At 46.4% G+C, this 23,205-nt stretch overlaps 2 protein-coding genes across 2 annotated transcripts; one reads left to right on the forward strand and one right to left on the reverse strand.

The window, feature by feature from the left end:
- Window positions 1-119: 119 nt before the first annotated feature.
- tsn (translin) lies at window positions 120-5,134 on the forward strand. The gene is made up of 6 exons (XM_056289780.1): window positions 120-277; window positions 558-651; window positions 860-956; window positions 1,940-2,055; window positions 2,155-2,234; window positions 2,899-5,134. Exons 1-6 carry the CDS (start codon window positions 212-214, stop codon window positions 3,127-3,129), a joined length of 684 nt encoding a protein of 227 aa, XP_056145755.1. The 5' UTR covers window positions 120-211; the 3' UTR covers window positions 3,130-5,134.
- A 2,570-nt stretch (window positions 5,135-7,704) lies between these two features.
- On the reverse strand, window positions 7,705-22,851 carry si:dkey-91i10.2 (uncharacterized protein LOC555224 homolog). The gene is made up of 7 exons (XM_056288912.1): window positions 21,155-22,851; window positions 16,156-16,345; window positions 15,556-15,558; window positions 14,204-14,429; window positions 11,047-11,636; window positions 10,704-10,849; window positions 7,705-8,539 (listed from the first exon to the last, which is right to left on the reverse strand). The coding sequence occupies exons 1-7, from the start codon at window positions 22,849-22,851 to the stop codon at window positions 7,705-7,707; spliced, it is 3,687 nt and encodes a 1,228-aa protein (XP_056144887.1).
- Window positions 22,852-23,205: the final 354 nt, after the last annotated feature.

The raw sequence follows: 23,205 nt of genomic DNA on the forward strand, positions 1-23,205 counted from the left end.
TTTAGTGTTGTTTTTCTTTAACAGAAATACACAACACAACCGATAGGAGCGATGAGGTGCTGCGGGGCCAGTGAGGAGGGCCGCTGAGTGATGACGTAAATTCCCTGCGACATATCTAACAAACGGAAACCCTCGCAAGCCGTGAGCACGTTGATGAATTGCTTTTATGTTTCTCAAAATACATCGGCGAAACCTCTGTGAACTGTAGACGATGTCTGTAACCGAGATGTTCAGCTATATCCAAGGCTTCCTGAGTGCGGACCAGGACGTAAGAGAGGTATTGATAAAACAAGCACGATCACCAGTTAACTAGCTAGTATCAAAGCTAAGCGCTATCGATGTTTAGCACTCGCTTAGCCAACATTTTACATGCGTGGTGCAAATGGTAACTAAAAGATAGTGTGCGCATAGTGACTCTTGGGAATAACCTGGACTTGCTGTCCACGTTGATAGAGAACATTATATGAATTCATTTCACATTGTTGAGCCGAAATTCTTGCTTGAATGTGCTTTCTGCTGACTTTTTTTCATGACCACCCTTGTATGCACTATTATAGGAGATTCGCAAGGTGGTTCAGGTCCTGGAACAGACTGCCAGGGAAATCCTGACAGTACTCCAAAGTGTACACCAACCATGTGGTTTTAAAGAAAGTGAGTAAAATAGAATAAGTACTGTTGTGATCATCTATGTCACTGTTACCACCATGACCCATCACTGGCACAGCTGGCATTTTCATGACTTGTTGGTTGATTTTCATGACTGGTGACTGAAGTTGAGTTATCTACGTTGTTTATTACTGCTCCTTTTGAATGATGTTGTGTTTTGTTTTTTGCTTTTTTATTTCCGTTGTCCAAACAGTTCCAAGTAAATGTAAAAAGGCACGGGAATTGTTCTGCACAGTTAGGACACACCTTGCAGACCTTAAAACTAAATTTCCTGTGGAACAGTATTACAGGTATGATCCCACTCTCTCAAGACACATTTAGAATAGTTGCTTTTTTTTCTTCTTTTTTTTGTTAGTTATCCAGACCATTCATTGTAGATATTTAGATATGATCATGATTAAAAAGCTGGGGCATTCGGTTGTTTTTGTTTTTTCCGGCATTTTTTTTAAAGGGGTTCTTTTGGCCTTGAATACTATATGAAACTAGTACTGGGAACTACCTGAACCATTCAGTTTATTGAGAAATGTACATTTCATGGAGAAAATAGGTGGGTTAGAATAAAAAGTGCATAAGTGCTCTTGTGTTAACCATTTCCCTTTCACTTGAAAGGGGAATCAATGCCATGAAGTGTATTCCCTGTTAAATAGTTTAGTCATAAATTCAAATGTTGTTAGACGAATATGTCAGTATTTATTCTGTTAAATCGCTACATTCTTATATTCATTTCTTTTTGAAAAAGAGCTGAATTAGTTAGAAGTAGTAGATGTAATGGTGGGTAATATATGGGCTCGTTAAAAGCAGACAAACTTTTGCCTGCTTCAGGCTGTTACTGTTAAAAATTTGATATCTTTGATTAGTATGAAAGTGTTGACAATTTGACTACCAGCTGTCACTATTTTTTCATTGCCATTGACTTCCATGAGGGAAAAATAGTAAAGCAAAACTAATTTACTAAATTGAAAACTACATTTTCCTGTAGAAATTGTGTGGCTGACTAACTGAAAGCTTCTGGAGGAACATTTTATTTCACTTGAAAACAAGCTTAATTAGCTTAAGTCAACAATTTTTAAATGTCTTTAGTGTACAAAATGAGTTCTGAATAAAAGTCTACATTTCTGATGACAATGCATCATTGAGCTAGGAATGAAAATACTTGATTTTTTAAAGTACTTGTTTCAGTTGTGTCATATGAAGTCAGAAATTTGAAACCCTACTGAGATTGTGCTTGACAGATGTTTTGTTCCTCTGTTTTCTGTAACGTCCCCCATTCAAGGTTCCATGAACACTGGCGGTTTGTTCTGCAGCGCTTGACCTTTTTGGCAGCCTTTGTGGTCTACCTTGAGAGCGAGGGTCTGGTGACCCGGGAGGAGGTGGCCCAGATTCTTGGCAGTAAGTGCTATTATATATAAGATGGGTTCTACTCTTTCACTTGGTCTGCCGTCTGTAAAAAAAAAAAAAAAATTCTCCCCTTTTTGCCCCACCCTGCAGTCGAGGTAGTCCGAGAGAAAGGTTTTCACCTGGATGTGGAGGACTACTTAGCAGGTGTACTTATCATGGCCAGTGAACTGGTAAGTCCTGTGGGTTCTTAACCATCTGCGATGCTTTGAATCCTGTTACACTGTTAATGAAAAGAACACAAGCATTACCCTTTTTATTCTAAGTGACAGAAAGTGATGTTATATTGTTGCAGTTTTCCACACCAGATTATCAGGGTTTACAATTTAGGGAAAGCAATAGATTAAGAAACACTTTACTTAGACCATCAAAAGCTTTTGATGACCTAAGCAAAGAGTTTTAAAGAAGGTTTGTCATTGGGAGTGTGAGCTTCATTCAGTGAAATTTTGTAACCTTTGTGATGTGTTGTCAGATGTTTTGCAGTGAAATTAATAAACAAAGTAAAGGTTAATACATGATATATATGAAAGAAATGTTGTGTCTTACAACTGAAAAGTCAGTGAACATTGATTATTGAATAACACAGATGTGGTGACACTGACTAAAATTTTGCGTACGCTACTATGTGACAACAGCTTGTTTTTAGTCATCCAAAGGACACCTCAAGTGTTATGTCTTGCTTGCCCCAAGGAAATTCCAGTCATCAGAGTTGACGGGATGGCTGTGAAAGTCTGTGCTCTGTAAATGTACCTGAACAGCTTACACCTCATTTCAGAGAACACGAAGAGAATTTCTGTGAATTTGGCTTCGACACCTCCTCTTTGTTTTCTGCTCCAGTCGCGGCTAGCGGTGAACAGTGTGACGGCGGGCGATTACAGCAGGCCACTTCGCATCTCCAATTTCATCAACGACCTGGATTCTGGCTTCCGCCTGCTCAACTTAAAGAACGACCCCCTGCGCAAGCGATACGACGGCCTAAAGTACGACGTGAAGAAGATCGAGGAGGTTGTGTATGACCTGTCCATCCGTGGCCTGGCCAAGGAGTCCGACGTCGGGGGAGACAAGTAAACCCTGGAGGTGGACGTGCTGTGGGGACACTTAGGGTGGCCCAAGGGGGAGGGTGGCGAGCTACTCTAGGCTGGGACCTCTCTGCGACTGCTGCAGACTGGAGACCTCACCCCCCCAACTCTGGGTCACGACCCCAGGGGTCTGCCTGAGGCCCCGGCAGCCTAGGACAGACTGTGAGAGAGACTGGTGCGTGTGTGTGTGTGTGCGTGTGTGTGTGTGTGTTCATACATGAGCAGCGTCTTTCAAAAGGATGACAGTCTGTCAGGATAGGTGGAAAAGTTGGCGACACAACTAACATCGGTTTGATGGTTAAATTAGGAGGTTCCATAAGATGCTGTATTTTAAAAAGAAAAAAAGTTCATTTGTGACAGCGTCATCCAGTAAACATTTTTCATTGTTAGTTGGTTTTGTGATAGTGAAACTCCCACGTTCTTGTCGCTGAGTTACACGATATTGACATTTAATTTTTGAAAGTTGATGGCCACACAAAAAAGAGGTGCGGCCACGCTGAGCTTATGTTTTGTGGTTGTTTGTGTTTATTGGTAAACTACAAAAGTGAGTATCTCGTTTTTATAAAAATGTCTTAAAGCATGATGCTATTTCTTCGGCCTCTGAATATGCTGTCAAAATGTTAAGTTATCCAAATGGACTCGTTAGAGAGTTCAGGGGCCTCATTTATAAGAATGTGTACTTGAACGGATCGTATGATGTAAACTGTCATAAAGGCTAAAAAAAACAAACAATGTATGCATTTATCATCTTAAATTGCTACCTTGGTTAATAGCAATTTGATTAGTTTTTGATATTGGTTCATTGCAGGAAAAAAAATCTATCTGCAGATCACCACTTTGGCTTGCACTGTATATATATATATATATATAAAAAAAAAAAAAAAAAACAAAACACACAGAACTTTCACGTGGGAAGTTTTGTAAATGAGGCCCCAGGAAAGGCTGAGCCAAAGAAATGACTTGCGTGCCCTTGACAGGAAATAAAAGCTATAGCCTCGCCATCTTGTTAGGGTCACTTATACAGCTGTCAGGGTACGCCAGCAGAATGGTGCCAGTGGAGTGTGTCTGTTGTGCCATTTTCACCTTTTGTTTGTGAAGCGATGCTTTGTCTGGATAACATCACACATTATGATGTCATGAGTCACCATGTTGAAGGTTCTTCCAACAGGGTGGCGTGCTGCATGTTAGGCTTCATTTGTAGCGTGGAACATTGTTTTTCACTCGATACAACGCCATGTTAGTTTTCAGTTTGTTGGACAGTCTGCTTCAGTCACTTCCTTTTTGCTTGTATAGTGTAGTTAGTTGTATTTTCTAGGAATACTCTGCTTTTGCTCTGTTCATTACATGCTTTTGTCTCCTGGAGTTATAAGCGAATTTGACTCTGCTTACAAATGATTCCATTTGATTTCCATATGTGCTGTATATTATAATTGTTTGATCAGAATCCTTTTTTGGATCAGTTGCTCTTAAAATGCTTTAAAAACATTTTTTTTGAAATTTCAGTGCCATGTTTATTCTTTGACAGCTGAAAATGCAGCTCGATTTGATGCCATTGTTAGGGCTAAAACTAATGTTATTTGTGCTAGCCATGGAATTTATTAATGACGGGTAAATGTGAAAGTGCGGGTACACAGAGTGGAATAGCAAATCTACTCCCATCACGGCGGCACAGTGGTTAGCGCTGTCGCTTCACAGCAAGAAGGTCCTGGGTTCGAACCCCGAGGTTGTCCAACCTTGGGGGTCATACCAGGTCGTCCTCTGTGTGGAGTTTGCATGTTCTCCCTGTGTCTGTATGGGTTTCCTCCCGGTGCTCCGGTTTCCTCTCACCATCAAAAAGACATACATGTTAGGGTTTATACTCCTGTCTGTACCTTTGACCGAGGCAATGGAAAGAACTGGAGTTGGTCCCCAGGTGCCGCAGCTGCCCACTGCTCCTAGCTACACAGCTAGGATGGGTTAAATGCAGAGACCAATTACCTCATGTGGATTAATAAAGTATCTCAACAAAAAAGAAAAAAGAATCAATATTCCAACACTGAACAATGGTTCTTACATAGGTTCAACAAAGTTTCTTCCTCAGGTTCTTTGCAGTTCAGCTATGAAAGCATGGCACAAGCACTGCCAGGGTTGGTGGTGTGAATCCCCTTGGGATTGCCCATGAGTGTGGTGGTGGTGGTGTAAGGCACGCTGGATAAAAGTGAATCGCCTGTGTATCATTGGTTATGTTAGGTTGAACTTCATGGGGGTCCTCAGCTGTGTCTGAAATAACGGTGATAGTTCTGTTCCCGTTGCCACCAGTGGATTTTGCACATCTTTTGATGCATGGGTTCACATTGTTCTCTATGTTGTGCTTTAAAGTAAAAAAAAGTCAAATGCAATGCACATATTCCTAGGTAACGGTTCACTTCCATGTACCTTTACATTTAAGAACCACAGACAGTGAAATAGTCCCTGAGCGAGATGAGATTATTCAGCGAGTTTAAGTTCTGTGTGCACAATTGTGCTTACCAAGCACTTACACCTGAGAGAAATGAGAGAACGCAAGGGTTGCATTTAAAATATTTTAATATAATTCACAATATATTACATCGGGAAATATAAGGTCTTTCAAATACAGAGGAAAAGAAACGGTTTGTAACTCAGCAGGTCTAATTCGGAGAAGAGGGTTGTCTAAAATGGCGTCCTCTTATGGACAGTGGCGGCAGCTGCAGTGTTTGTGTGGATTTGTGGAAGTGGTTCTTAACAGTGTTGATGCCATTGGAAGAATGGCAGTGACCACCAGGCGCGTGCTGTAACCCCCCCCCCCCCCCCAGACCTCAGCGACGTCCTCTGGCAGCGCTGCTCTGTGACACCAACACAGGATTTGGTTTGAGCAAAAGGCCAGCTGACCTGCTCCGGTCATCTGGGCTTCTTTTTGAACACAGAACTGAATATACGACACAACATAATACAGTTTCTAACAGCAGTTTTACCGGTGTGTGTGTGTGTTCTATCACCTTTTTCTGGATCTAGAAATGAATCATAAAGTGCATCAAACAGAAATCAGAGCCTTCATAATAATAATAGTAATAATAATAACAATAAAAACATGTCAGGAGTAGTCAAAACAAGTAGGACAGAGAGAACCGGTAAACCAGGAGACCCTGCGTTAGCAGCAAGGTACTGGACATGGAACGATTACTGCTGTATTGCCCATGAGTATCTATCCTAGATAAGTGCCATTTTGTCTCATGGCAACAGGGGGCAGTCTATGCCAGTTCTTCAGTGTAAATGCAACCGTGGCAATTACAAATATCTTAGTTAATTTAGCATAATCAAATACCAAGGCACCAAAGAATTTTTTCTTTCTTGTCATTTAATAGCACACAGCTGTGAAACCATGTGATGACTTGTGAGATGTCTGGGACATTTTGAGCGGGGCCTTCCATGGCCCACTAACCCACTATCACGGTCGAAGACCGTGTAATAAATTGAGGCTTTGACCTCGTTCATTTGAGGGTGACTGAGCTCTGAAGAGGGGCGGACACGAGTTCCCACGGACAGCTCTATAATGGCACTAAGATTTTATTTTGTTCCACGGGTTCCCAATGGAACAGGAACCCAACTTAGTGATGAGATGCTATGGGTTGGAGGGGGAGGCGGGGGGAGGGGGCCAAGTCCATCCAGTACAACGACACTAACACTGACAAAACAAGACCTGATGGAAAGATTACAGTTGAATTCAACCAGTGCTGCTTAATAATACCGCTCGCATCCAAAATAGGGTCATGAAAAGCGTTATCTCGAGAAAGCCGACGGAGTTGTTGAGAGAGGAAATGCGTGTGTACCTACTGTCATTTCAGAAGTTATTGCTGTTATGTCACCATTCACCAAAAACACAGTGATACAGGAGGTTCGCCCCGTTTTCTACTACTACCTGCTAATGAGCGGCCCTGGCTAAACTGCTTCTCTGGCAGTGTACGTTGCTTTGGCTCCAGCATCAAGTAGATGGAGGCAGACAGACGGATGGGAGAGGGCAGTGACTGACTTCACTACTGGCCAGGCAAGCAAACCACGTCTCCCAAAGAACACATACCAAACCCAGGTGATAGTTTTTTCAACTGAACCTGTGCCTCTTGTTTAAAAAAAAAATAACGTTACAGTTTTTTTCAACTATTTTGCTTCTTTTTTTTTTGCAGTCATGCTTTTCAACAGATGCCTTGTTTAGTATACTGAAAACACAGTTCTGTCCTTTTCAACAGCAGTCTTTACAATCAAGGCTGGCGGCACTCCAACCCAAGTCTTTTTTTTTGGGTTATTCCAACTTAAAATATATATTCATACATCATTTTGAGACAGTATGACGCACTTGTAGTTTTGTGAAATAAAAGAAAAAGGGGGGAAAAAAGGAAAAAGTGCTGTATGTTTTCACAATCTTACCCTTATGAGACGTGAGAAAGACCTTTTTTCATTGAAATCTGAAAAACCACCGGTGAAGTCATTCAGAAAAATCCTTCATGTTGTCAGTGTGTCTCTGGTGGTATTTACAAGGGTGCGTCTAGCAAGAAGAGGGACACGGTGTGCCTCAGGAGCGGGTCTGGTTGGTGTTGATCATAATATTGGGCAGAGCGTTGCGTCTCTTTCTCCAGGGGCCCAGGTCTCGCGTGTACCTTTTGATCTGACGGAACCACTGCTGGGTGCGGGATTTGTCCGACGCCCGGAAAACAAAGGACTCCCGTCGGATGTCGAGTACCTCAAACGTGTCCTCGCACTCCGGGTCCGCAGACACCACGCAGTTCCCCAGGCGTATTGGCTCTCTGAGCACTGTGAACTTCCCGCTACTCTTGTCCTTGATCAGAACCAGCACGCCGTCCCGAATGCTCTCTCCTGCCAGCTCCACTTGGTCCCCCCTGGCCCCCGGGTCCATTCCCAATCCTGGGACCTCCCCGGCCTGCTGCATCCGCACCATCAGCAGACTCTGGACATTCTGAAATTTGAGTGCCTTGCTGCCCTTTTTCACCCACTGGCCATCTGCTGGCTGGGACAGCTGGAGCGGCCCTTCCATAACAAAGCGAGTGTTTTCCCTGGCCCAGCCCACTGTCTTCATGGACATCTCCCGCATCTCGATGTTGATGACCTCGCGGTTCTTGCGGCTGTCGCGGCGGAAGGAGCGCAGGGACCAGGTGACTCCGGTGCCCTCCTGTTTGGTCTTCATGTTGATGTGCTCCAGATGGGACTCCACACGGCTCTTAGCCTCCCGCAGACGTGCATGGTCCGGGTGGCACTCGGTGGTGGCCTTGCTGATGCGGCTCAACAAGAGGGGGTATTTGGTGACGCGTTGGAGGGGCGCCATAAGGAAGGAGCGCAGGTTCATGCGACGCAGTGCCGTGTTGTCATTCTGGGACACGTCTAGGAAGATTCTAGAGGAAAAATGAGAGGAAAAAAATAGAGACAGGAGAGAGAAATGGTTACAATCTGTCCATGGAAAAAGTATTTTCCCTTTGATTAATGGAAATCACAGGACAGCCCATGTCTTATGGGTGAGCTGTGGTTGGGTCTAAAAATATCACTGATTTGAGCTCTCTACTCAAAATAGGCTCTCTAATGAATTAGTGATAGCCTTCTGTCTCTTCCATTACGAATTACTCAGCATAGCTGTAGTAGAATCAGGAAACTTGGCTCCCAAAGTGACTCTTCCCCCTCGCACAGAGCAACAGGAAGAAAGGGCTGGAATGTCTCTGGAATGTTATAAACCTTATGCAGTCCTGTCATTTCTACTCCAAGTATGAAAAACTCACTGCCTATCTCATGCTGTGGATAGCGACATTGAAAAGTAGATGTTTATTCTCATTGACATCGAGCTTTATGTTGTGTGTGATGGGATGGCGACTTGAGCTACATTTTGAAGCTGAAATCTAGGATGTTTTTCCATTATTAAATAGTTTTTTTTTATCCATCTGGATGATATAGTCAGGTTATATAATACTAACTGGAACATTTACCATTGCTAAAAACACTCTCCATACATCACTGTTGGAACATTTTGACCAGGTAGGTCAAACACTGGTGCAGCAGCAAACACGTCTCTACTTAAGCAGGAAAAGGATTGAAACATAGTCAAAATGTCTTGATGCATGCTCAATAATCCAGGTAAGAAAACCAAAGAAGGTTGGATCAGTTCATCTGGATTCAACGTTTATTGACAGATACGTTTCATCTCTCAACTAAGTGACATCTTCAGTCTAAACTGACTGCGGGTACCCCCACCCCTTATAAACAATATAGTACAATACAGTTGCATAACGACCGAAACCAACGACCAGCTTCATATGCAAATATGGGTGTGAGTAGAGTTAAAGGTCACACCGATATTTGCATATGAAACTAGTCGTTGGTTTCGGTCGTTATGCAACTGTATTGTACTATATTGTTTATAAGGGGTGGGGGTACCCGCAGTCAGTTTAGACTGAAGATGTCACTTAGTTGAGAGATGAAACGTACTTGTCAATAAACGTTGAATCCAGATGAACTGATGCAACCTTTGATTGAAACGTAATGACGACGTGGCGATTAGATTAATTTTACGAATCCTCAGACGGGGGAATTTAGGTGCTACAGCAGCAGAAAGAATTAATAGAATAATAAAAGAATAGATCAAGGCAATTAAAGCTGCAGTCGGTAACATTGAACGTTCCAATGCAAATCCTTCCGCCTCTCTACTGCCTCGTATCACTCCGCTAAGCCCCTCCCACCGAATGACCTCCGCATCGCTCTTCAGCTTACACGCGTGCACAGACAGGAAATGTGAAAGCGAGATTCACGAAACGCGTATTGTAGTTGATAATCTATCCATGTAAGTTTTTTTTCCAGCCAATCTCTTAGTAACACTAATATTGTTCATGTGAAGCAGCCATTTCAAGTTGGTCTTGCTGGTTTTTAGGGTTACAACCACAAGCAACCGGCGGGGCAGGGCGGAAGTAAATTAACTGCGTGCACGCTCATCTGCGTTTGTACAACAGTCAATAGGAGCGCCCGCTCTCTCTGAAATGAGCCGTGATTGGCTAAAATCTTTTGTCCCGGACTAGATTTTTTTTAACGTCTGAGTACAGCTCCAAGAGGAGGTGCAGAAGTCTAGTTTTCTCTCAGACCACTCGAATTACAACATGCTGAAAGGTTATAACTAACAGTATCACAAAAGTACAGCAGTCATACAATAGTATTAATAATGGCAATAAATAATACAGTAAATATCACTGGTGCTTGCTTGTGTTGGACAGCTAATCTACCAATTCTACAACCAATATTACACTACAAAAATGTTCCCATATAGTTTGGTGTAGTTTTAATATATCAGATTGTCTGTGTTAGCTTTGGTCCAGGGATTGTCATTTTTACAAGGGTGGGGACTGGTTACTACTGAGCTGACTGCACACAACGACCTGGCTGTTACACCTTGTTTGTAGTTCTCAAGGACAGATTGGGGGAAATCACAGATTTCAGCTTTGGTGAAGAACAATACAACAAATAGCAGAAAAAAGCTGTGGTATAATGGCCACCACTTGCCACTTCAGTAGAAATGTATACCTGAGCAGCTCCTTCTCCTTCTCCAGGGCATTGAGCATGTTGACAGAGGTGGACTGCTGAAGGCAGTAGGTCTGGAAGGCTGGCAGCATATTGACAAACTCCAGGAAGATTTCTCCAATGCACACTGTCAGCAGGTCCTCATCTCCCTGGAACCAAACCACATGCGTTTAGACTGGCATTGTACCACTAACCTTAACTACTGTAAACATAAGCTTTTAACTGTACAGATTACTGTGTAGTGCGGTATGATACAAACTACAGAACACCAAAATGAATGTGCCGTGCTTCTAGCATGCCTGTCGGTGTATGTATGGGTACATGTGTTTGTATGTGAATGGGTCACCTGGTCAAAGGCCTGGTCAATGCTGTCTTGAAGGTGTTCAGTAAAGCGATCATTGACATCGATCAGCTCCTGGACGTTCCCGAACACGATGACCAGCTGCTCGGCCGTCAGCAGCCCGGCACTTTGCATGGGGCAGTAAAACTCCTCCTTGATGATTCGTAGGTCTTCGCCGTAGCTCGACTCTGTGTTCAGAAACTCAAGGATGGCCTCTTTCCTCTCAGTGCGCAGCTTGGAGCAGCGTTCGCACATGCCCTCGCTGCGTTCCTTGGAGATGCCGTCCCTCTGGCCACAGTCTGGGCACGGTCTCTGGGCCTCCCAGGCGCGAAGAGAGGCGGAGGGTCTCTTCCAGCCACGGGCCAGGCCCGGTCCAATACCGCTGTCCACCCGCTCCACCTCAGCACCCCGGTTGCGGCGGTAGCGGCGGGGCTCGCTGTCCTCCTCCTCCCTCTCGTCGCTGAGTCCCACCACACCACTGTCAGCGCTCAGGCTGCTGACAGTGCTCCAGCGGTGTTGCCCGGACCGCGTCACGCCCAGACACCCCTGGCGCTCCTCACCCCGGGGCTCTGAACGACCACGCAATGCCGCTGGAGCTGGGGGGGGGCAGAGGTAGTTGCAATTGTTAACAACAAAAGAAGATAACATGTATCCACAATTATTAGATTATAACTGAGAGTTAAACCTTTGTTCCAGTAGAAATTTGTGTGTGTCAGTGTGAGTGTGTGTGTGTGTGTGTGTGTGTGTGTGTGTGTGTTATCACAGAAATAAAATGTGTTTGTTGTGCTGCTAAGGAAAGATATCAGACGGTTTACATATTCACACATCTGATTCATCATACAGGTCTTACTTTTTTTTCCTTTTTGGACCCCCCCCCTTTTTTTTTTCTCCCCAATTGTACCTGTCCAATTACCCCACTCCCCCGAGCCGTCCCGGTCACGGCTCCATCCCCTCTGCTGAGCCGGGGAGGGCTGCAGACTACCACATGCCTCCTCCGATACATGTGGAGTCACCAGCCGCTTCTTTTCACCTGACATCACCAGGAGGACGTAGCATGTGGGAGGATCACACTATTCCCCCCAGTTCCCCCTCCCCTCCAAACAGGCGCCCCAACCGGCCAGAGGAGGCGCTAGTGCAGCAACCAGGACACATACCCACATCCGGCTTCCCACCCGCAGACACAGCCAATTGTGTATGTAGGGATGCCCGACCAAGCTGGCGGTAACACGGGGATTTGAACTGGCGATCCCCACATCAAACAGGTCTGACATCTACACTTGATAAATATACTTGATTGAGCTATTTAACATATTTAACATTCAAGTTCCTGTATCCAATGAAGCGAGCAGTAAGGTTGTCATTGGCACATGTTGCCATATTGCCATACTTGACTATTGAGTGGCATTCTGTGGCCCCTGGCCTGTGTCAGAGAGTTTCTGCTGAGAGGGAAGCTAAGGGTATTAACTGGGGAATCAGGGAGGGCAAAGGCTATAAGACAAGCTCAACATGGAGTTGTGTAAGACATATGCAATAAACAAACATGGCTTTTAATAACCTTAATCTTTTAAAAACAGGGCAGCTTGTCAAATGCCGGGCTTAGTTGGAGGGCCTGCTGAAATACGGCCATTTAGATTTATACGCAATTTAGGATGATTCATCCGCCCTGAGATGTGAGAGGCACAGCGTGGGGGCATGGAGTACTGTGCAAGTAGAGGGATTTGTAAACAGAAGGGGCTACAGGCAGTTCTCCATAAGGGACAGATTACAGCATCCCAAAAATCATTCAATCTACTGTACAAAGTTGGGGGCCAGAATCAGTTTACAGGGATTGGGCTGACGGTAGGAAGAACACATAGCTGTGATTCAACCGTCCTCCAGATGGATTCATATAATATCGTCAGTCATGTTTATGTAAGACGTTTTGGCTTCATGCACAGAGGCTGTCGTGGGGCTCTATGCCAAAAACGTTGACAAGGAAGGATATCCAGGACAAGAGTGGTGAACGATGACTATGCAATGCAATGACTGTGTTGTGTTTTGGTTTTTCATTCATTGGATGTGAATGGAGGTACTTAAGCGACCAAACTGAAGACACTGTACATTTTATGGAAGTCATTCAGGTGGAAATGAGTGTCGCTTAAACCATTAAAACAACGGCTAACGGGATGAATAATGTGACAGCAAGAAGACTACGTTGTATGTAGCTGCATTGTAAAGACGGTGTATTTGGACAAGGTTTAAAACCACTGAACTATCTTAGTATCTCGTTTGAAGAATCATTTACTCATAGAGAACTATGTACGATTGTTTACTGTGATTTGAGAATACTGGTCCTGTTTCCAGAAATCTTCCCTAGTTGAAATGTCTTAATGCACCGCCATATTATTTTGCTTATTTTGGGGATTTTCTTACTTGAATATGCTAGATATTGTCTGTGTTTTGAAATGGCATTTTTGCAGTGTGTTTAATTTTCATTGCAACAAGGGAACATAATGCTACTTTAGACTTGCATATAGATGCAAACTGCTACTAAGGCAATGTAAACTGAATTTAAAGCTGCAATGAGGAGTTTTGAATTTTCGTTGACTTTGCGGACACCTGTGGACAAAAGCGGTAGTGTTTAACAGAAAAAGCATTTCCTGTTATCGCAAAGATCTCCATGCAGCCTCTGGTAGCTGGTGCATTTGTTTTGCAGAGGAGAGTGAAGGATGTAGTGGTGTTTTGGAAAAACAGCCGTTTGCAAGATGTACAACAATGAGGTAATGTATCTCTAACTGTGGCCGTGTGTCCCATCTGTGTGCCGTAAAATGTCTTTTTCAGAGTTTGATGGGAATCTGACCCAGAGACGAGCAATATATAATCTTCTCACTGACAGTCCAATTTGATTATGTCAGTCATAAAGAGGTATCAGAATTAAATTGAGACTAATATATATTGAGTGAAAAACGTCTGGCAGAAGCTTTAATGTGGACAAATGTATCAGTAAAACATTTTACATTGTGTATTAATTTTCAATATGCAATATCTGCTCTGATCAAAAGTATCAGCTCAAATGATAAACAGGACAAGACGGGACAAAAACCTCTGTTACCGGGGCTCACCTGCCTTCCCGGTGCTCATTAACCTGGCTATCCCACGCAGGGAACTCTTTAAATGGACTCACCACTGTCTCTGTCGCGCTCTCTCTCTCGGTCCCTGTCCCTGCGCTGGCTGTGGAGTCGGGCGGCGGCAGCGATCTTCATCTCCAGCTGTTTGCGCTTGGCGGCATCTGCTGGCATGGGGTCGCTGTAGTGGGGCCGGAGGCGGCACTCGCGCTGCGCCCTCACTGTCTCAGCCAGCTCATAGGCCGCGTCTGAGCTGGAGCGCCTGCAGCCCAGCCCAAAATGCTGCTGATTGGACAGACACACATGTCAGTCAACTGGTCAGGATGGTATGGCAACGCATGGAAGAAAAAGGTGTAGCTGCTGCTGATAAACGGAGTCTGACAATTGAATGTAGGAGTAATTAGTCTCATGCTTGCGTTCTCTCTCTCTTTGGTGGTGTTTGCATGTATGTGCACGTGTGTGTGTGTGCCCGCGTGCTAATGTGAGTTATTAGGTCCATGATGAGCCCATGTCCAGTATCATAATATGGTTGCATAACAAGTCTTGGTTATCTCTCTGATCCATCAGCCTACTTGCAAAACTGTCAGGAATCCAATTTTTCCAGCTGCAACACAGAACAAATCATCCATAAGGTCCTGTAATATTTAGAGACCCTAACTTAAATGCAAGATGACGACATGTTTTTCCATAACTCCTCTTACTGCGAGTTGAAACAGCCCAGCCTTGAAGATAAGAACATCCCCAAGAGAATTGAATAATTCACAAAACCTGTCTTTGCAGATAAGGAAAGGGATGGCCCCGTCCTCGGCAATAATCTACAAAGCCTTTTTAAGACTGTAAAATCTTTCTGTTCCGCCTCCAGGAATTGGGCCTACTGGATGAGGGTGGTAGGGGTTCAAAGGTCACCGGCGTATGACTTGACTCCTCGCCTCTGCCCACAGGAGTCGGTCTTTCATTATCCCTCTTTCACGTAACTCATTACCTCGTTCAGATGACATGACAACTCTGTTCTCGTTGACGAGAACAGTTACCATACCTACTCATCCCCCCCTAAGGAGGGTGAAGGACAGAGGAAGGCATGTGTTTTCATTTCTATTCCACAGGAAAACGAAAGATGCAACCCGTAGGGCTCGAATAACACACGGCGGGGTAATTCATGCAGCAGCCGCTCGTTGCAGTGTACTAATGAGTCCCGGAGACCAGGAATGCAGAGGAAGTCTCTCCACTTCGGGATTTGCAGCAAGGCACGCAATAACATATCGCGGGTCCATCCGTAAGCGATGAGCCCACCGTGTGACATAACTGTTCAGACACAAACTCCCCACAGCATCATACCACCCATGACAACCGCAACAAAGCAAGAGCGATACCTCCGTCAATACAGCGCTCACCTCCTCCTCCTCCAACTCACCTCCTGCAGGGGGTGGGGGTGGGGTTGAGAACACGGCTGGGGTTACAGCTGAGGTAGAGGAGAAAACTAGCGCTAGCTGCGGCTAAGTCTTAAGCATTGGGCTGCAGACAGCCAGTGGAGCAAAGGCATGCGGACAGCTGGAAACGAAGTAGCCGAGTTGCCACCAGCAGCCATCATCCGGAGGTGGGAGGTGGTGGTGGCGGTAGTGAGTGTGGAGAGGGGGATGAGGGCGGGAGGACTTAATCCTCTTTTACCGCATCCTAAAACGTCGAAGGTATCGCTGGAAGACGGAGCGCTGCATGCCTGCTCCTGTCAGGTTCTGTCACCACACATCTCCATCCGAACATGTGGGGAAATTGCGCACGTGTAACGTGTTCATGCACACCCGCATTTGTGTACATGTAAGTGCGTGTGTGTGTGTGTGTGTGTGTGTGTGTGTGTCGCATTCTCCTTGCCCTGACCATCCTTGAATGCTAATGTATGCGCACGCATCTGTGCACTCACAAGTGCGAGCCTGAATGAGAGGCGGTGAGCAGAAGAGCATGCGAGACAATGAATGACATGAAACAGCGAAAAAGAGAAAGAAGAGCGAGTCCTTACACATTCTGCCGGTTCCTCTCCTCCTCCTGCAGGCGCCTCGTCGCCAGCCTCCGCTCCGCAGGCCGTTGCCGCCGTTGCCATGGAGACGGGGGAGGATTGACAGTCGGTCGGGGGGGCGGTGATGTCAGAGCCTCCGTTCTGGTCACCTGACAGGCTGACGAGAGCCTCTGCTGAGATCTCTGCACTGCAGCTGGAGAGAGAGGGGGAAAGAGAGAGAGTGAAGCAAAGGGTAGGAGGGAGGCAGAAGAGAGGATGGGAGAGAGAGAGGGAAAAATGATTAAAGCATAAGTGGTGAGCAGGAGGTAGAGAGAGAAAGAGAAGGGAGGGGAGAAGGATCAGGAGGAAGACAGAGAGAAGAGAGGAAAGGACAATAAGTGTAGGGAGCGTGATGGAGGGAGCAGAAAGGGAAAGGGTGATAAGGTAGGGGAGAAAGGAGCGATGAGGGAGGGACAAGACATGAAATTATAATTCCTGCCAGAGCTCGCTTCTCCTCCCACCGTCCACAAATTCATTCATTCCCTTCTCCCTGGCTCCCTCTATCTCATCCACCCCAGGCCACTGTCCCACTCATCACTCTCTATCCCTCCTTCTGGTTCTTTTGCCATTCATTCCTCCTGCCCTCCATCCCTTTCCTAGTGCTCTCCCTTCTACTGCTCCTCTTAACTCCTCCAGGGAGGAGCCACCTCCAAGGTACTGAGGAGAACAGTAATTAGATGCATCAGTGGTCATTAACACTTGAACTTCTAGACCACAGGGATACTGGCTAGGGGCTACATACATACATACATACATACATACATACATACATACATACAGACAGACACACACACATACTGCTCATTCATTCCTTTGTCTGCTAACAGGGCAGCCATTGCTCGCAGCATGTGGGCACAGCCTGTTCTCCACAGCACAGCTGTCTGGACAGACAGACAGACACACACACACACACAAACACACACACACACACACACACACACACACACACACACACACACACACACACACACACACACACACACACACACACACACACACACACACACACACACACACACACACACACAGGGATACAGGGGAACAGAAAAGCCAATATGGGTGTACTCATGTGCACAAACCGAGAATGCATGCATGCATACACGGACCTAGGTATACACAGGAGGGTTCACACGCAGACACACACACAGTAACCGAACCTAGTGAAAGCAGCAAGTGTTCTGTAAAATCACACCAAACTAGACTCTACCATGTGGACAATGGTGGCAGAATATTTACTTTTGTTTTAAACGAAACGGCCCCGTCAGCCATCTTTACTTGAAAGAACGGCATTAGCCATCTGCAGAAACTGGAGCGAACCAAACCATGCACGCTCATGTTGTTGTCAGGCGTCGGTGTGCGCCACAGTGCAGCAAGCTGAATTGAGTATGATATTGCTGCTAACACAGTAGAGCCGCGCGGCTGCAGTTTTGGCAATTTTTTATGTTCGTAAAGGACTTTATGGTCCCTTAGCAGTTCAGCCGGTTCCCTAAGTCCTCGGGTGAGGAGAAAAAAAATCTATAATTGAACTTCAACAATGCCTGGGCAGTCACTTTTCAAAATACGCTGTGTTCATGTCTACCCCATGACCTTTGTTAGAGTCGAATTCCCCCTCTCGCTCTCCACATACTCGTGTCATCATCGGCAGAAAATTTTACTGTCCGCTTTTCACCGACCTGTCCAGGTCTCTGGAGCTGTTCTAATTGTCTGTTTTTACTTCATTTGGTCTGCTAAAATGTTGCCCTTCTCCCGAGTCGGTCACGGAGAATCACATTTCACCAATGGGACATGAATTCTTACGTAATACCGTCTTGTCTCAGGGCTCCCTCTTTCAAACCAGCTGAATTAATTAACGATAGCACACACACACACACACACACACACACACACACACACACACACACACACACACACACACACACACACACACACACACACACACACACACACACACACACCTCATTCTAAAACACTGGATTCGTCACACTGTAATTGTTTTACACGAAACAGTTAACAGAAAAGTCAGTCCGGCAGTCTTGTCCAAACTGAGCGGATGCCAGGGGCGAGCAGGCAGATATAATTAATAAGGTGTTGAGGACGCAGCCATCAAGGCCTGAATTGGTTTCCGCTTGGAAAAATTGTCATTAAAGCTTTTCCTCCGCTGTCATCCCTCAGATGACACATGGGGGGTAATAACCTGAAAAGTCATATATTACCAGACCCCTGCCTGTGACAGATCACCTCTCACCACGGCACAATGTGACACTAAAATTAGCCTGGCCGTCATTTTCTCAAATCAGTCATATGAACAATGCAGACCGGCAGTTCCGATAACGCCGAGAGCGGTCTGGCGGCGGCCTCACCTGGCGTTGACTGTGGTGTTTTTGGCGTCATCGAGGGTGTCTGGCTGGGAGAGCTGGCGTTGGATCAGCTGGGGGAGCTTGGTCTGCTGCCTCCGGTGGGCCCAAAGACCACGGTCCCTGCCTGGAGCTGTGCCCAGGGAGTTAATACCGAGAGCAGTCTGACAGGACGTGGAAGCGGGGCAGGCTAAGCTAACTGCTAGCCCATGTACATAGGTACATGAAATTAAATGAAACATAAAGTAGTCCTGATTCCTGAATTCAGTTCGATCTGAGCTTTCTATTTGAGCGTGTGCATCTAGCAGATAAACACCGATAATGATGCTATCAATCATAAATATAGAAAAAAAGACAGGCCCTGCCTGGCGCTGCACCTGAAGAGGAAACACCGAGAGCGGTCTGACAGGACGTGGAAGCGGGGCAGGCTAAGCTAACTGCTAGCCCATGCAGACCGGCAGTATCGACAGTCATCCTGGCTGGCCTTTGTTCTCCTGGACAATGATTTTATTTTTTAATTTTGTTTTTAATTTGGATATATGTGTTAGTTAGTATGTGTTCTTGAAGTTCTTGTAGTTTTTGGATAGCTATGTGTTTTTGTCTTTGTGTTGCGCTGCTGTGGACTGGGGGGAAACGACATTTTGTTTCATTTCATGTGTGCAAGTCTATGAAATGAAATGAAATGACAAATAAAGTGCCCCTGATTCCTAAATTCAGTTCTATCTGAACTTTCCATTTCAGCGTGTGCATCTAGCAGATAATCCCCAATAGAGATGCTATCGAACATAAATATAGAAAAAAGACAGGAGCCGTGATGGCTGCATCTTTATTAGACTGCAGTGGGGCTGTTTCATTGCCTCACGTTCATTTGCTTTTATTCCATAAAAGCCTCTGAGGTGTAATAATGTGAACATGAAAGTAATAACCAAGTGAGAACTGGGGTTTCCAGTCCATTGTTATGCAGGGGGGAGCTCCGCGGGGCGCTCCAACACAGAGACTTGTTTGGTGGAGTCAAAGAGCCCCAGGGGTGCGTGGATCACACAGCATATCATCATGTTTAATTGATATAGCCCCAAATATTAAAATATTCACAAAGCCCAGAGCTCATGTAAGGCAAATGTAGATCCGTAGGAAATACTTGATGTTAAGCGACAGGCGTACGCACAACACAATAGAATAACCGGCTTGGACAAAAGGTAATATTGACCCAGCACTTCATGAGCTGTCGCTCGCTGCCCATATAGGATTTAAACCTCTGCACTTAAAAGTACATTTAATGAACAGCATGACTACACACACACACACACACACACACACACACAAACAGACCCAAGCATATAGACACACACTTAAAGATACGGAACACACACATGTATTTTTCTGCTGCCTCTATGCAGCTAACCTTCAGCCATCCATCATCCCTTCTTGCAGAGCAGACAAAGTGATGACAGCCAGTGGAGAGCGCTGACAGGCAGACAGAGATACTGTCTATCTTTAATCTATCGCAGTCTCCAGACTGGAGGAAATTGGAGGTTATATCCCTCTATAGTCCTTATCGCGTTGCCCCTCTAAGCTCAGGGTCTAATACGGCGACAGAACAGAAGCCTGGCTGAAATGGCCCTCGGTCCCCAAACACGCTCTCCTCCTGTCTGTGCTTGATCACTTTACCCACAGCAGACTGAAGCGTCCATGCATTCAGCCAGCAACCAAAAGCCAGCCCAGCTGCCACTTACAACAGAAAAAAAGGAGAAGGGGGGGGGGGGGACAGAGAAAAAGCAGATCCTCTGAGGATGCCAGTCCCACTTGTGCCAATCTGTCCCATCACATGCCAGCCTCCGGCCCACAAAGACGTCTTGCACGAGTCTCCGGGCCCCTTCGCGTACAAACACAACTCCTCTCACGGAGAGCCGACCCTGTTTGCTTCAGCAGCTGTTAGCTTAGTAAGTGAGATAAATCGATGTAGCAAAACACACAAACATAAAATGGATCCACGTACGCACACACAGCGGCACGAAGCACTCACTGATTCAGATGTGAGTCTGCAGGTACAGGAATAAAGAACATAACTTCCAGATGCACGTATACATGTAGGCTGTAACCATAAACACATATGTACTAACACCCGGCTAACACACTCATGCACACTTTTGTGTTCACTGCTGCAATAAGCTGCCGCAGTGGTAAGATGTATACCACATCAATATCCAATTTCGCCAACAAAGAGGCTCATCGGGTTGAAAAACGCGCTTGTTTGCGCAAAGCTGTGGTTTCATTCTAAATCAAGACCACACATTAGGCACATGTAGGCAAAAAAACAAAAAAAATTGTGTTACCTCTTCAATATGGCATGTAGCACTGGAGTTCTATAGATTTTCTGTTAATTGAGCCCTTTCACATTTATACAGTAGTTGAATAAAACATTAAAATGATATCCTAAGTTGTCTGATCGAGAACCAAGCTGTGCATCCATACAAACATACACACGGAGACACACAAACACCAAAACACTGTCCACTCAATTGGAACAGACACTTAAGCAGACACACACACACACACACCGCCTCTTACCAACTTCCCTACATTCCCCCAGCCATCCCACCGTGACTAACCTTTTCTTGATGAGGTCCAGCGCTGAGCCAATGAGGCCATCCTTCATCTTGTAGATCTTGGCTCCATAGCTGGAGAGGTCGGTCCCTTCCAGGAGCAGAGCAGGGCAGCAGCTGGAGGGCCGTTCCAACAGTTCCCTGCCTGGAGGAAAAGGTGCAGACCCAGCAGGCTCCAGACTGTTCCTCCTGGGCCTGCCGATTCCCTCTTGGACCCCCGTCATGGGGCACTTCTCTGTGGCTGAGCCAGCCAGGGGCTGGAGAGGTGAACGTGGGGCCGGGCTGATGCAGATGGGAGAAGATGTGCTGGTGGCGGCATTGGAGGGAGAGGAGGAAGTGGTATCTCCGGCATCTGTACCATTTGCCAGGTTTTGGGAAGGTTTATCAGAGGAGCAGACAATTTGCAGTTCTTTCTTGTCATCACCTGTCCTCTCTCCTCTCTCCTCGCCTCTCTCTCCTCCATTTATCCGCTCCATGCTCCCTCCCTCTATCCTTCCTCCATGAGAGCTGGACTGACAGCCCATTCTTGCGGATGAGGCTGTACCTCCAACTGTGCCTTGTGGCCTTTCAACCTCAGCCTTTTCACAGTCCACTGGTTCGCTGCTGCTGCTGCTGCTGTGCCCATTTCCTCTCTGCCTCATCCTCTTGAACTCCTCAAAGGTGGGGATGTGCAAGCGGCCTACAGGGGGTCTGCGGCGCTCTGACACGGGATCCGCGCTACCCCCATTACCAGCAATGTTGTCTGTGGTGTAGAAAGACTTGGCCACCTTTGGACTGTCTGGGGAGCTGTGGAGAGCTAGGTTGGGTGTGCTACTCTGCCGTCTGAGCTGCAGGCGCCTCAGAACCTCCTGTTTGATCTCCTCGGGGCTGGTAATGCGCATTGCACACAGTGGTCGGGAGCCAGCTCCCATTGGATTTGGATGGGGCCTTCCCTCCTGGTCACATGATCCAGGGAGGGGCATGGCACCAAGAGTTGGCTGAGGTCGCAGTGGGAGGGGTTTAAGAGGCTCTGCTGCTGACCTGGCGCTTTGGAGACGGAGCTTCTCCCTCAAGCCCCTTCGGGCATCCCATTCATCCACTCCATTGGGGAATAGCAATTGAGGGAAGAGGGGTAGGTCTTTCCTGGGTACTCCCCGCCGAGGGTAGAAGGCGAGGCTCTCTGGGTTGGGCATTATTCCACAGACCTCCACCCCGGACCCATCTGGGGGCCCGTCATACCAGTGACTAGTTGCGGTGCAGTGGAAAACAAACTCACTGTCCACACTCCTACAGGGGGTGCCACTGAAAGCATAAAGGCCAGGTTCGCCCACACTGTTCCAGCTGAGGTTCTCCATGCTCCTATAAGGCCTGCTGCCACTACCTGCAGTGTGGATGCAGGTCCCTGGGTCCTGCCCTAGTCCACCCCGAGGCCCCGGACTGTTGGAGCAGTACCGCAGCCCCAAGTTGGTGAGCAAGGTACTGCTGTTACACCTGGCCAGAAGTGGAAAGGGAGCCCCCTGGAGCCCGTGGTATGAAGAGACGCCATGTCCCTGCTGGGTGAAGGAGGACAGGGGGTTGGGAGATAGGGGGACGGTGGTGACGCAGGGCTCCACATCCATGGCGAGGTTGCAGGAGGAGGCACAGCCAGCAGGGAGGCCGGCAGAAGCTGGGACGGAGGAGGTGGAGGGGTTCTCACATGATGGTGGGGGCTTTAGGTCAGACATGGCTGTGGGATCAGCCACCAGCCCTCGGACACACGGCTAGCAAGTGGGAGGATGCACAGCCTGCAGAGACAGATAGAGAGAACAGACGGTGGAATAAGAACAGAGAGACATTAAACACATCACTTGACTCACCGCATATGGACCACTAGAATCAGCTTCCCATTGATGCCAACTATTTCCGTTGGTATCCTTCATTCTTCCGTTCTCTGAGTGTTTCTGTTTTCAAGGTCCCCATCTCTATGAGCAACAACAAGCACTCAAGCTAGAAGGCCACATTGTCATTATGGAAAACTTTAGCCAGGAATTGGAGTGTGCAAAACAGCCGGCCTCTTTGGTTCATTCAATGGATTTTTT

The sequence above is a fragment of the Lampris incognitus genome, chromosome 11 (assembly GCF_029633865.1).
Source record: "Lampris incognitus isolate fLamInc1 chromosome 11, fLamInc1.hap2, whole genome shotgun sequence".
In the NCBI taxonomy this organism is placed as follows: Eukaryota; Metazoa; Chordata; class Actinopteri; order Lampriformes; family Lampridae; genus Lampris; species Lampris incognitus.

Excerpts from the sequence above, each read along its gene's own strand:
- tsn (XM_056289780.1), top strand. The coding sequence starts at position 212 with ATGTCTGTAACCGAGATGTTCAGCTATATCCAAGGCTTCCTGAGTGCG. Across the intron at positions 957-1,939 it reads CCTGTGGAACAGTATTACAG|GTTCCATGAACACTGGCGGT; the intron begins GTATGATCCCAC and ends CCCCCATTCAAG. Across the intron at positions 2,235-2,898 it reads TTATCATGGCCAGTGAACTG|TCGCGGCTAGCGGTGAACAG; the intron begins GTAAGTCCTGTG and ends TTTCTGCTCCAG.
- si:dkey-91i10.2 (XM_056288912.1), bottom strand. The coding sequence starts at position 22,851 with ATGTCTGACCTAAAGCCCCCACCATCATGTGAGAACCCCTCCACCTCC. Across the intron at positions 16,346-21,154 it reads CTGGACCTCATCAAGAAAAG|CTGCAGTGCAGAGATCTCAG; the intron begins GTTAGTCACGGT and ends CTCTCTCTCCAG. Across the intron at positions 11,637-14,203 it reads AGAGCGCGACAGAGACAGTG|CTCCAGCGGCATTGCGTGGT; the intron begins GTGAGTCCATTT and ends GCCCCCCCCCAG.